We start from the raw sequence: 15,770 nt of genomic DNA, 5'->3' as shown, positions 1-15,770 counted from the left end.
AAATCGTTCAACTTCTCATCCACTATACTCTTCAACACTTTACGTCGTTTTGCTTTTAAAACATTGAATTTACAACGATGACTTTACCTCAAATCATTGTTTTAATGAGTTTTATACTTCAACTTTTGTTGTTTTTTGCCCACATTGTGATTTTAGATGAAATAACGGATGGCCAGTTTGTGACCTCGGTGCGTGACTAACGACGTCCAAGTGAAATCCTAATCTATCCGATATCCAGAGATGATGTGATTCGGTTTTTTTTTTCAAACCATGAATACACGTTTAAGAAATCAGCATTTGAAATTACGACCTCTAAAGGCTTTGATTTTAAAGTTTGCGATTTTGAGTTTTAATTATTTGTTACTAAGATTTGAAAAATGTGGTGGATCTTTGATGAGTGAACGTGATCTCAGACAAACAAAATTTAAAATTTGGCAAAAATTGATTTCGAATATGACAAATCAAATCGGTATATCACGTCATTGATTAGTAATGTCACGCATTCCCGGGAGCAAGATTAGCCTCTTCACGCACGTTTTACGGTATATTCCGTTCACTCTCGATCTCTCTTGACAGAATGTTTTTGAGCTTGTATAGACCTTTTTAACAGTAATCAGTATATTTTTATATCTTACCTTTCTTTAGCTTTGTAGCCTTTCATTAGGAATCATTCTTAAAACATTTTAGCCTTGATGTCTGTACTCTTTTAGTCAGTGTTTTCTTGTGTATTTGCGATTTTAAATTGTATGATTTCAACCACCTCTTTGTGTTTGGTTGCAAAATAAAGATAATAATAATAATCTCTCATATCCTCCCGAGAACGGTTATCAGTGCTGGGAGATTGAACGGAGCATACTAATCAAGCAACGCTCACCGTTTTACTTTGTATTACAACGGGGCACATGAAGTAGACTACTTGTTTGTTGGACGATGATTACTCGAACTCTGATTTGCCACTGGCAATGACAAACTAAAGTAATTGGTGTCAAGAAAAGTGAAAAATGTGACAAAGGTTTATTAAGAAATCATTGTTAAAGAGAAGGGACAACTAATACATTAGCAGATACCTTCTGTTTTTGCCTTGTACATAACTCCTCACTCAGTATATATATATATATATATATATATATATATATATATATATATATATATATATATATATATATATATATATAACTCGGTGAGTATCAATCTGCTATAAGACAGTGCTCTATACCGCAGTGGCAGAGCGTAATAGTTTTGGTAGTACTGGAACTCTTTCTTGGGTGTAACTCGGAGTTTCACGCATATTGCGATCATCAGACACACAGTGTCTGATGATCGCAATATGCGTGAAACTCCGAGTTACACCCAAGAAAGAGTTCCAGTACTACCAAAACTATATATATATATATATATATATATATATATATATATATATATATATATATATATATATATATATATATATATATATATAATCAATATATAGAATCTCAGACCACTAACAAAGCACATCAAGAATCTATAACATCATCATTATAAACATTGTCAGACTTGCAAGTTATTTAGGTATTGTTGGCTTGTTTTTCAATATACTGTGCAACCTTATTTTTTTTACAATCCACAAGTGTCATTATTTACGACTTGTATACAAATTGTCCAAGTTAGGAAAACTGAGCCTCTTTGAATAAAGTTTGTAGGACCATCAGCATGGAAGTACTTTGGCCAAGTTAATGATATAAAATGTACTTCATCCTCGCTGACAGTAGTAATAAACAAAGAAACATGAATGAAAATGAGTTGCATAGTGAGTGTAGACTATTTTTGATATATTTTTTTTAAGTATGTAGTTTAATTTTGTTTTGCAAAGTATCGGGGGAGGGGGCGGGGGACACCTCAGTTAGCACTTTCAAGTCTACTGGTACATGGTTGTTTTGTATTGTGCATCATGTACGTAGCTAGGGAGTCGATCACGCCAATGACCCGAGGTCAAAACTTTTTGAACACACGCATAGGGAATCACATAAATAGGTCAGCAGCGGTAACCCCTCGATCAAAACATGGCTGCACTGTGCATGTGAAATCCAACGACGTGACGTGACAAATCGCGTGTAAATACGCCCATGTGAGCTTTTAACGAGATATACTTCACCTATATATAGAAGATCTGTTTGTCAACAAGTGAAAATTTGTACTTGGTAAGTTGACACTGGTTGTATGTTCTTCAGAACACCATGTTTCTGTGTCGTCGATTGTTTATTTTGTGTAGGTTACGTGTAGAGATTTAGTAGACAAAGATACCCCGTGCTAACATTGTAACACCAATCAAAATGTAACACTTAATGTTGACCCCGTCGAGGACGGTAACACATGCAATCAAATTTATATTGTTCTTGCTTCCATTCATGAGTGTAAATTGCATTATGATCAGATAGACATTGTTGTTGTACACTCCCTTGCAGTACTGCACATGTATACCCATCCATCTGGCGTTTTATTGATAGGACGTGTGGAAAGGAAAATGCATTAGAACCCCCCCCCCCCCCCTCTGTCTCTTTCTCCCTCCCCCCCTCACTCCCTCGATACATTGGTCTATCTCAGTAATGGTGACCTGTGCTCCCATAGGCACTGGCAGTTGACTTTCGTTTGCTAGGAACCAGAGCCAGGAATAAACCAACACATTTGAGTTTGACAAGTTATAGCTGCAATAATAATAGCGTTTGCTGTGATTTTTAGGGATTTTTCTTCTGTTTATGTAGGGTTTTTTGTTCCAAAAACAGAAGGAAGAGCCCTCAAAATCACAGCAAGCACTACAGTTATTGCAGCTAGACAAGTTATAGCTATTAGCGTTGTTTGTACATGTATGTACAATTTACAAGTAAAGTATATTCAGTAACTCAACTTGGCCCAATGTAGAATAGAATAGAATACTTATAGAATAACACATGATTGAAGGGAAATATCACAATTTATTGCCCACCGGAGGGTGGTGGTCATGACTATATATTCAATCAATTAATCTTTATTGCATATCAACATGCCATAGGAAGCATGGTAAAACATACAAAAATAACATACAGAAATAAAGTGAATACAGTAAATATTGATGATGCCCAAGCCAAAGGCAAGGGTATCATCACTATTACAATCATGCATGACCACTAGCCCATGCCAATTATGTGTTCTTTATTTTATTACACCACACAAAAACCGTCAAAGTTGGGTTGTCAACTGTTACCACTGAAAAAAATATTACCATTTCTGTTTTCAGAAATATTGATGCAATCAAGCAGTTGAAAGGGTAATAAGCTTATGAATTTTACTGTTCATATGTTGTAACTGCATGTCGATTATTTTGCATGCTATTTACTTGCCATGGCTAAACATTGGGTTGTACTTGTGGACGACCGCTTATTATGCATATAGTGTACATGTAGATGTGCAATTTGACGTCATAGGGCAACATCAAAACATACCGGGCAACATCACCTTTTTTTTTTGAATATGTCATGTGTTCCTGTTGTAGCCAGCATCAATGACATCAGTGAGGTTATAAAAAAGAATAGAATAGAATAGAATAGAATAGAATAGAATAGAATAGAATAGAGTAGAGTAGAGTAGAATGGGATAGAAGAGAGCAGAGCAGACTGGAATAGATAGAATAGAATAGAATCTTTCTGGCATCCATTAAAAAAACTACAATTCTTCATTGGATTTTCTGCAATAAATGTTTGGTACATTGAGGTGTATGTATGTCATGTACGGCCCAAGTGCCTACTTTGCAATGATTTGTATTACAAAACAAAGGCAACAGGTAAATGGAGGGTTAAGAGTAGTTAAGATAGAGTAGTAGTACGCACCAACATATGTCAGTGAGAGCAATATCACAATTTAGTGCACAGCCTGCCCAAGTGTACGTGTTGGCACTCTTTGCCAAAATTTTGATGATGCCCAGTATCATGAGTGTATGTGTTATTAATTTCATTACACCATCCAGTCTTTCACTTGTCCGACCATCATACATCGTTGTTCATCGATAGAAAAGTAAATTCCCCTTTCATGGTGCATTTCAAAATAGTACTTGTACATGTAGATAACTATTGAATACGGACATTAGTAGATCCATTGACCCAACAGCATATTAAAATATGTGTGATTATTATTTGACTTCTTCAAGAAATGAGGGTGTCATCTTGAATTTGCAACACTAGGAAACATCGTTGTGATACGCTGAATACATATCGGTCAAAATAACGCCAGCAGGTACTACTTCTGGGCAATAGTCTGAATGCGTGGGCAATCACAACATGGGCAGTAGTCTGTAAGAAGGTCAGGTGAACTTGATTCTGACGAATGACAGCATTAGTAAGAACATTGAGGTGTAATAAAACATGCTAAGGTTACACACAACAATATATTGAGGCAATTGGATCCTATGTATTTTAGTCAGCAGGATTGAACAACACTATGGTCCCTATACATACATGGTGTGGACCCTAGCCCAGTTTGTAACCAAACAAAGATAATGAAGGTGACAAATAACATATATGTTTATATTTGGGATATAATGTATTTTCTGTGTAACTGACTGGGCTTTCAATGTCAAGTGCAATGTTATGAGGCTACATATACATTCAATCATGCTTGCAAATTAAAAAGTACAGATATTGGCACTATTCAAATCGTAATTCATCAAATATATATCATATTATTACAGTGCTAGATTGACTATTTCAGCTGAGATACTTAGACAAGCTAGATCTGTGACTCCGATCTGCTACATGTAAACTGTAACAGTTGTGTTGTGACAGATCCAGCCATTACAGAATGAAGTGGGTTGGCTTTTAGCTTGAGAGCACATGCAGTATAATGGAGTCACAGATCAGATCCAGCAAGTCGACAGGCCAAGCCAAGCAGAGAGAGTATTAAAGCTACATGTAGTAGGAACATGCTATGACGTGTCACAGACAACTTTCTTGTCTGTGTACGTGCACACCATATACCTCTATGCACTATAACAAGTAGCTATGAACTATTAGGGCTAAGTTAAAGTACTACACATCTACACTTTGCAAAGGCTGGAAGACATTGATAAATTACACCGGGGGGGGGGGGGGGGATAAAATATCTATTTAACAAATTTAAAATACATTTCTGTTAATTTCTGTTAGCATTACCCACCACACATAGCTTGTTTGGCATTTTGTCTTACTCCATCTGCAAGCAGGACTAAGTAAAAGAAGGACAGACCTGACCTACTGTCAGAATATTACATGTGACTTAAATATCACAGTGTAAATAACCCAAATATCACAGTGTAAATAACCCGGTCATGCTGCATGTACATATATACAGTTACATTGTTTGCTAGCAGTTATGTACATTACTGGTATGATATGTCACATGATGTGTACACTGTAAACATCACTATTACACTAACAGTAATGGTAAGAAGCAATTGCACAATGTCACACAATCTCAATAAGTGAACAAGGGGGAGGGGGATCTGGCATCAATTGCATCAAATTTTCATGCCTTCGACGATAATAACAGGTTCAGTATTTACTAGTGAGATGTTTATAAGTTGATGAAAATTTACTTCTAATGTGAGATACAGTGCTGGGTTTCTGGTAGTATTTTGCTGTATTCACTATCATCACAGTAAACAGGTTCATATGGTTGGATATGATATTCATGTTTACCATGTTTTTACATTGCATTGATCATAGTGGTGTGACTGCTACAATTTTCATCATGGTTTACATCATACATGTATATAAACATGTGATGTCGCACTTGTGAACGTTCGTTTAGGGGGAGGGGAGGGGGTTTTGTCCTAAATGAATTATGTTCATTTGCTGAGCTTGTGTAACGATTGTGCGACCGTCCCTTACATAACAGAATATAAATTAGTGTTCTTCAAATGGTATAGTGAAACAAATAAGTAAACAAACTTATGTGTACACTTACAATGCTGCCTACCTCTGAAAGTTGGTTTTAGCGATATATTATTGTATTACAGAAAATTAAGAACTGATAATCCGTGGATAAATTGTACTGATTCAAGAAAAATGTAGACTAAAATTTTACTGATTTGTTATCAAATAGTACTTTAGAAATATTTATTGGCAAAGAATAATTGAAATTATGAGACAGTTTTGTAATAGTGACTCTGAATAAGAAATGTATTCTCAAATCATTTTGAGTAATTATACAAAAACAGGTCACCGCAATCCATGAAGTTAAAGTTTAGCGTTAGCATTCAAAGGTAGCTTATTTACCCAAAGATAGTCTAGTTACTATAGATACCATTCTCTGTGATCTCTCTCTAATGGGGGATGATCGTAATGCGTATAGGACTAGACTAACTGAAATCATACAAACAGATACCAGTTAAACCATGCACTAACTCCTACACCTTAAAGGTACAACTTACAAGCCATGCCAAAACTGAGAGAGCAAAGTAATATGGATGTGATATAAGCCCTGTCAGTATCTGAGCCGGATACAGTCTGAATTAAAACTGATACAGATCAGATCAGTTAATTCGAATTAGATATGAATTAACCACAAGTATGGACAGGTAAATCACATTGGATCTGGATCAGATTTTGTAGTATGGACAGGCATCTAGTGTATGGTACCTGTATACATACATGTCCATGCTAGTCACGGCAATCTGATCTGCAGTGACTTGCAGAACAAGGAATGAAGGAGTGGCAGCAGTTATGTGTTTGTTTGGGGTTGGGAGCGGGGATGGGGTGGGGGATGAAAGAGATTTTATAGAATTACCGGGAGAATTACTTGGAGACTACACTGGTACTTGAATGTTGTAGGTAGAGATATTAACACCTGGTGTTTATTGAGCAATTAGCCTATCAACCTGCATGTACTATAATGCAATAGCCCAGAGATGGAATTGTCTGTGATCTGGCATACAACACATACAGGTGGATGACATTTTCAAAGCCAGATAGCCATAGTAAATGCTCAAATCTTCGAATCTCAAGATTTGAAACCATGGATTACCTCTAGACTATAGACAGCCAAGTCTCTAGGCTATAAAAAGTGCAGGCTATGAGGCCAATAGTCATAATACAAATAGCCTTTTTATGGTCTTCTATAAATAAAAAATAAAAATAAAAATTTTGACCTTGTTAGACTTGACATGATCAACAGAATTAAATGGGACATGGCTTTATTAACAAAATTGGCCTTGACTGCTAGATGACCTTTCTTAATCTGTTACTGTGATATAGTCTGCTTGGACTCAGCTAGACTGCAATGGTAAATGTGTTGTATCAACAAAGCTTGCCATCATCATGACCTCTAGATGACCTCGCTTAGTTGACATTTCAACATCATCTGACTTGACTGGGTTTGACAGTTGCATGGTAGCAGTAATGGTAAATGTTTTTGTCAACAATGCATGTGATGACCTAAGGTGAACTTTCTTGATTTGTTATTGTGGCCTGTACTCTGGCCCAAAGACTTGGAATGACTATCTGGGTTGGTGTACTAGTGATGTCAAATGACATTATCAAGCCATATACATATAGGTTGGGGCCATGGGTTAGACATACTCTAATGGGACTGGATATAGGGCTAGCAGTAGTAAATACATGGTAGTACATTGAATCCAATCTGAATCGTATGTGCATGCCATATATTCTGCCTAATTCTCTTTTACAGGAAGTGTCAATAATGAGTTAGTTGAACACCAGGAAGGGTTGATGTATTTAATCTGATGGCTATTCTGATGCCATTTTAACATAACAATGTAATTATCAGAGCATGGTTGTCAGTATGTCAAGAGAGCCGTTGTTCTGACATGTCAAGAGGGCTTTGCACTATTGTTACCTTATTCAGGGAGAACACTGACTTGTATGTGATATGCTGTCTGAGATATACTGACAACGAGGTTCTGCCTTCCCTTATTGACCTAGATGCACGATGCACATCAAGGTGTCTGTATGAGTTTTTATGTCTTTCACCACACAGTATCTCATCAAGCAATAACAGTCACCCAGTCGATAGACACAACTTCATGAAACTTTAAGGGGTTTTATTTTTGAGTTTTTTAATTAAAACACATTTATTAAACATGTGTATAATTTTGTGACTTAAATACTAACATTATGTTATTCCCCTGTATTTTTCTTCATTCAGTGGAAAAAGTACTCGTGACGCTAAAGGGTCTTGTCACTACGAGTTGCTAGACAAGTAGTGACAGGACTCAGGTCATGAGAATTTTCCCTTGGCTGGACAAAGAAAAATTATCAGGGAAAATTATCTGAGTGCATCCCGTTGTCTGTTGTCATCACTAAACTACTATTGGCATCAAAAACTAATATCTAGGGTATACAGCGCTATAACACTAAGGTTGTGTTTTACGGTAAGAACTACAAATTACAAAAAAAATTCTAATCAGAGTTTTTCTTTTAGACAAGAAACTCAGCTATCAAAATTTACAGTCACACACTAAATACTTTTTGTTCATTGTATATATATATATGATTGTAGGTGGGTGTTATGCTGTGAGGTATGCAATGTCAGACACAGAGAGTCCGGTGATCTTCAATTTTGAGTCAGCCATACCAATTCTCTCAGTTGGTGGGTTTGCCAGTCTCCTGACCCTCCTATTTTGTTGTTATTTATGGCGGTAAGTTTACTATGAATAATTCTATTGTTTATTTGGTGTGTATTATATTGTTATGGTTAAAGTGGTCATATGGATGAGAAATTTTATCCTGGCTTCCTATTTGAAAAATCAACGTGAAACAACATACATGTAATGCCAAGCTCTTGTCTGTATCTCAATAAATTACAAAAGATTAATACATGTGTAAAATGTTTGTTATTGTACGTACCCCATAACAAACTTTTTTATACACTTTTTAGCTTTTTGCAATGTATTGAGTTACAAACACAGACTTGGTCAATGTTGTTTCACATTGATTTTTCAAGTAGGAAGCCATGATAAAATTGTTTTATAAATTAAAAACACAAAATGAATACCCAATCCTCATCCATATGGCCACTTTATAGACGTTGGAGCAATTTCTATGGTAAATTAAATTGGCCGTATGGATGAGAATATTTTAGTTTAGATTTTTTATTAATGATCTATGCTTTCCATTTTGTACTACCTGAAAAAAACAATGTGAAACAAAATTAAAGAAGTTTGTGTTTATACAGATAACATATTGCCAAAAAATAGATTAATGTAACTATTGTCTGAACTGCAAGTGATCTTTAAACAAATTTGATAAAAACGTATGTTTTTAGGAGTTCTAAGTAGCCTGGATCCACTATGCGGATTGGGGATAAGCAAAATTTTAATCCCAATCCACAAGGATTCCAAGCTAGGTTCTAAGAGTCATTTCTGATATTTACACTAGCTATTTTTAAAGTTTTCTGAATTATGGTTCATAATAAAATGCTTATTTTAGAATGATTCTATCATATTTAATACATAATTAAAATGGCATTTGTCAGGGAAGGGTAAATTAAAGAATATTTTCCATATTTTTATCCATTTAGCAGTTAGCCAGTATGTAAGTTGTCCACATGAAGCATCTATATATACATGTACCTTAGAAGGCACCAAATTACAATGTATATACTTCAGCAGTGTATATATTCACGTGATTTTTCTCTTCACTCTTTCATAGATTACGACGACAGGGTGAAGATGAACAGGGTTATAGAACGGTATGTGAGAGTCTAAATATGAAATTCACACAACTATAAACCATAAATGATTAAACCATGCACTTTTACAATATCTAAAGCATCATTTGTTTTTATATATATTTGTGTTTATCTTCTGTACTGAGCACGAATGGTTAGAGTGGCCAACTTGGAATCTGCATGTTGCAGGTTCGAGCCACATCGCTGCCTTTTGTTTCTCAGTGGCTAAAGTCCTTTGGCAAGATTTGAACCATGACTGTGCCTCAGTAAACCCAGCTGTATAATTGTGGACCTGGTAGAATAGAGGTTGCAATGTGAATTCTTTAATCCTGTGTGCTCATAGAGGCAGCAATGGATTGTATGCTCCCGAGAGAGTTGAGGAAGTCCGAGAGAGTTGAGGAAGTATAAAGGGCCATTGTGCCCACTATAGATCCGTGCCAGGGGTAATAATTGTAAAGTGCTTTGAGTACAGAGTGGGAATGTGCGATATAAAAACCAAGATTGCATGTACACATTCAAAGTCACAAAATGGTACACTGTAAGTTTATGGAACTGTTTTTCAGAGAGCTGCCCTACTGAGACTATAATTAAACCAATGTCCATTCAATAGTTTATCACTGTTGTATCAACATATTGTGACAGTAGTTTTAGTTTGTGTCTATCTTAGTAAACCAGAGCCTCAATTGCGACAACCAATGATAGTTGGAGATTAATGTTGTTTAGTAATGACACAAATCATAACATGTTTGTGAGGTACATGTGGCTGTTCATAATACTTTTTTCATCTTTGTCCCATTTTAGGTCCGTTTCAGTAACAAAGGCCAGATGTGTAATGATGTAAGTGAATATCAGACCATATACTAACAATAAACTAAATATTCCCACACATAAACACAAATAAGTTTACAATGGAAATTGATGTAGCTTCACAGATAAAAGCTAAGGTCAAAGAAAACAATTGTGTGGTTCCAATAACGCCTAATTTCAAAACAGGGTGGGTAGGTAGGGAATTTTTTTTAAATTATTTTATTTTATTTTTTGGTCTGGTTCAGGTTGTTACAATGTACATAGAGGTCGACAAAGATTCTCATCGACATGTTCGCACTGTCTATATGATATGCAGAAGACATTGTGTGCTACACTGTATTCTGCCATGTTGTTTTGTGTAATGTCATCAAAACATTTTTCAGTTTTACAATATTTTTTCGAATTACCTAAAAAAAAAGTTCAGGGTCAGCAGTGAAAAACTAGGGTTGGTCGGGTCACTGGAACCAAACAGTTGTTGTTTTTTGACCTAAATTAAAAGAAAAAAATATATATGTAAGAATATGTACTGTTGTAAAATGTAGTGGTAGAAATGAATTTAAAAGCAGTGACAATTATACATGTATTTTTATGATATATTTACTACAAATAGACAGTAATAGTATGTGCAATGGAACAAAGATTGTTTGAACATGCATGTTAGATGGAGTGAACAATAGAAGATAATAATAGGTTCTGAAAACCCAGTAATGTAGTGGAAATGAGATGTGGTGTGTTTAAAAATATACACAGTTAACAATGAGTATTGAGAATATTGTCTGTATTACTCATATAAACCATAGCTGTATTTTACTCCTATAGACAACACTGCATTTTATTAACACTTACAAAACATTGCTGTATATTACTCCCATATAAAACAGCGCTGTATTTTACTCCCATATAAAACAGTGCTGTATTTTAACCCCATATAAAACAGTGCTGTATTGTGTTCACATATAAAACAGTGCTGAATCCAAAATAAAACAGTGCTGTATTTTACTCCCATATAAAACAGTGCTGTATTTTACGCCCATATAAAACAGTGCTGTATTGTGTTCACATATAAAACAGTGCTGAATCCAAAATAAAACAGTGCTGTATTTTACTCCCATATAAAACAGTGCTGTATTGTATTCACATATAAAACAGTGCTGTATTGTATTCACATATAAAACAGTGGTGTATTTTACTCCCATATAAAACAGTGCTGAATCCAATATAAAACAGTGCTGTATTTTACTCCCATATAAAACAGTGCAGCTGTATTTTACCTCCATATAAAACAGTGCCGTATTTTACTCCCATATAAAACAGTGCTGTATTTTAACCCCATATAAAACAGTACTCTCATATATAACAGTACTGAATCTAATATAAAATAGTGCTGTATTTTACTCCCATATAAAACAGTGCTGTATTTTACTCCCACATGTAACACCCAAAGTTATGAAAATACCTTTATTTCCTTGAGTGGTACTCTTGTTTAATCAAATCACAAGAAAGAAAGAGAAGGCCACTCTTACAAACAGTGTATTATATGTCTCACAACAGTCTATATAGTCACAGAGTTGAAATATCAATATTTTCCCAATATTACAGACATGTGCAGTTTGCTTAGAAGACTTTGCATTTGCTGAAGAACTAGGGATCTGTCCGTGTGGCCATGGATTCCATAAAAAGTAAGATTTATATTTTTATTAAAAAATGATAATCTGGGATTTCTCGACAGTCATCACATCGTAAGAAAAAGAGGATCATCAGACTTTGGTATATCACAATAAATGACTGTGTGCCAGTAGCAGGTCAAATTAGGTTAGGACACAATGGTTGTATGGCTGCTGGCTACAGACACATCAATCACAACCAGAAGGCACTTTGACCTCAACAGTACATGTATGGTATGTTTGCACCCTCAATGGTCAACCATATATCAGTAGCTTCATAATCTTCTTGAACATGTTGGAAGTTCAAAGTTCAAACCGCTACTGGGAAATCCTTGCAAGTCCTGAGAAAGTATTAATTGGACACATTAGCTGACTTTATACCTTTTGAGGGGTAATTTTACTGCACATTTTAAAGGTTCTCACAGTATTCTACTTACTGCAGTTATACCTAACTATCATTTGCAATTGACTTAACCCAAAACTGGTATTAAAATTAAGAATACGAAATTTTGCTGTGAAAACAATCACTCAATTGTAACACCATTATGGAGATCCCAGCAATGTCACATACTCTAACTTGTTGAGTGCATCTCTTATATGACACATGATGTCAACTCTTTCTAAATGTCAGCAAGATATCGCCGAAATTTTTCTATCCAAATTATTTTCTGATTCTTATTCTATCAATCACAATATCTTGTCGTAAACAAATATTTTCTATGTGTCGTAGGTGCATCGCCAAATGGTTATATGAAAAGACGTCGTGTCCAATGTGTAACATGAAAGTGCGGGAAGATGAGCGTACAAGACTTGTAGGTGGAATTGAGGCCTTGAGGATGTACAGAGCTGATGTCTGAGTTTGACCGAAAAACATGCTTTAAGTTATTTGAGCACAAGTTCATTTTGTTATTACCAAGAAATATTAGTATATAGATTCTTATCCATGTAAATATATTTGCATAATGGCATACACCACTGACTTGGATAAGGAACTTATTGTAGCAGACTCTTAGAAGAAGCTGTGAAGAAAAAAAGTGCTGCGCTGTATAAAAAAATTTTATGTATCCAGTTTGTTATAGATATGATGAGATGAAATGTCAAGTGTAAATCAGTCTAGTTCCTATATGTTATGTTACAAGTACTACAATCATCTCCACTCACGTATAGGGAAAGTTGTTATTCTAGCACAGAAATCTGAGCTACCCCCACTGGGTGAAGGGTGAATGACGCATGTCAGTAGTAATCCATCACAAATTGACAGGCAGTTGCAATTGGTTAGTTCCTTTAGACAATTGCTCTACTTCTCCAGTCTAAAACTAAAATAATGTGGATGAGACAGTATATATGTATTTTATATGATTTCTGTGTTAGAATAACGACTTTCCCTGTATGTAAGTGGAGATGTTTGTGGTCATCATAATACGTTGTATAGGAACTAGACTAAGTGTAAGTGAACTTTCACTTTGCCATACCAATGACATACATGAAATGTATGAAGCAGACAGCTGCTTGTCAATCAAATTCCTGCCTTAGTGTCGCTATAAAATGACACTGCTGATTTGACCTGTAGTATACTACAACCACCAGCAGCCATATTGGATTTGTTATAAAAAAAAACAGTACAGATACAATATGTAAAAAGAGGAGGTGAATGTAGTCTGTCAGGTATGCTGTGTCTGGGTTACTCTCACCCATCGAATAGTCTAGAAGCTATAGTCAGGGTCAGATGTAGGAAGGCGGTGATCACCCGGAACAAAACAAACGACACAGAACTATGGAAATAGAGGTAAATAAAGATATCTAACTACTTTCACCATATGAGATTTTAATTAGATTGGTAATACTGCTTGAGAATTTATGAGTTATACATACAAATGTAGCTTAGAGACCTCAGTAGAAGTATCTCTACCACTAAGTCAGTCTGTAAGGTAGACGATGATCAGGTGCCCTCACACATAGGTCAATGCCTTTCATAGAGCAGGCAGGAGAGGGCGGTGTGACACGACATATCTTGCAGTCTACCACTAAATCTAGTCTTTGCATTGATCTTGACATATGTGAAGGTCAATATCTTTTTAATAATCAGGCAATCCAAAGTTATTGTGAATAGCACCATTATTGCTTATGCAATAAAAAGAGAAAAAAACTGTGTTTACTTAGAGATTAGCCCTTAGAGCCCCATAAAGTTGGCTTCCATGAGGTATATATTGTGTTAACTTAGTTATTATCCAAGTTATTATCCAGTAATAAGCTGCAAAATACTGACTGTTAGCAGATAGGGGCCATGTTATAGTACCGACAAGCTAAACGTGACGTTTGCTAAGTGGTGTATGTTATTGCTTGTTTCTCAGAAACAATGAAAACAAAAAATATTAGATATAAATGTATATAGAACACATAAAAATCCAGTAGGGTGCATGTTAAAATTGATAGTGATCATTAGTGTAGTCTAGTGCTATCTGTGCATTGATCTCAAGATCTCTCTAAGAGATGATTTGATACCACGTTTAGCATCTAGGCTGTATCTTTGGCGTGACTTTGGTTTCTTGGTTTCTGAAGAGATGAAAGCTACCTTCATTCACAGGGCAAACACCCACGTTTAATATACCACTCATATATAGCTGTCTTTGTCTAAGCAAATAGCTGTCTGTGAAAACCCTGTATTTTACCTATGTATATATTCTGACTAGTGACAAAAATAGAGAGACGGTGAAAAGCATGGTTGGTAGGCAGGTATTGTATATAGACACATTGTAGCTCTTCTGAAAGAACACTGCAGAAGATTGTGTGTTTATGTTAGTGTACGTTAGGACACACATATACTGCAATATTGTAAAGGTAGAAATATAAACATGTTATAATCATGTCCTCACCTACTTCTGAAGAATACTTGCCAAGTGAATTTGTCAGTGAATTCTTATATCAATCCACAAATTTCAACACTAAATATCAACTTATCAAACTGTAGTCTTATCAAAATATTGCATTTTTTGTAAGGAAATATTTAAAAATGTAAAAAAAAAAAAAAAAAAAAAAAAATCCTGAAGAATCCTGATTAACCACAGTTTCTACTGATGAAGTGGTTTCTATGTTTGCATGGTGAATATGCCTTGCCTTTCATATATTCAGATAGCTGCATCAGTTCCATTTCTGAATACTTTTACTAATGTGTGTAAATTTGTAAAGAAACCATTTTTTTTGATGAATTAAATGTTAGCTGGTACTTTATAACCGGCAAACATAACAGAATTATTAGCTAGTTTGCATCATCAAAACAGTTTTTGTAGAAAATGTTTTCCATGTGTGGCACATTTCAGCTACACTAAATAAATCATGTTAGAATACTGATATCAAAGCATTGACAGAAGGGAGCCTGTTACAAACAGGGAAAGCAAACAACTGAATTGGATTAATTGAACACTTGGCACAGCATGCATTCCATGGTTTAATATATGTAAGAATAGTTGTATGGCTTCTTTATGTGTACATGAAGTACCCGGTGAACTTGAAATGTGTTTGTGAATATGAACTATTATGGAAAGTGGCCATAAAACTTCTTATAAAATGATGGTAGTAAGACAAGTCTCTGCTGTTCCAACATGCTTTGCTAAGTGTTATTAATTC

At 35.2% G+C, this 15,770-nt stretch overlaps 1 protein-coding gene across 1 annotated transcript; it reads left to right on the top strand.

Moving 5' to 3' along the window:
* The first annotated feature begins 2,047 nt into the window (after positions 1-2,047).
* Positions 2,048-14,718, top strand: LOC144446724 (RING finger protein 24-like). Its single transcript, XM_078136544.1, has 6 exons — positions 2,048-2,180; positions 8,506-8,644; positions 9,657-9,696; positions 10,477-10,512; positions 12,082-12,161; positions 12,877-14,718. Exons 2-6 carry the CDS (start codon positions 8,532-8,534, stop codon positions 13,001-13,003), a joined length of 396 nt encoding a protein of 131 aa, XP_077992670.1. The 5' UTR covers positions 2,048-2,180; positions 8,506-8,531; the 3' UTR covers positions 13,004-14,718.
* Positions 14,719-15,770: the final 1,052 nt, after the last annotated feature.

This window comes from Glandiceps talaboti, chromosome 15 (assembly GCF_964340395.1).
Source record: "Glandiceps talaboti chromosome 15, keGlaTala1.1, whole genome shotgun sequence".
In the NCBI taxonomy this organism is placed as follows: domain Eukaryota; kingdom Metazoa; phylum Hemichordata; class Enteropneusta; family Spengelidae; genus Glandiceps; species Glandiceps talaboti.
This window is presented reverse-complemented; position numbering and strand designations above follow the sequence as displayed.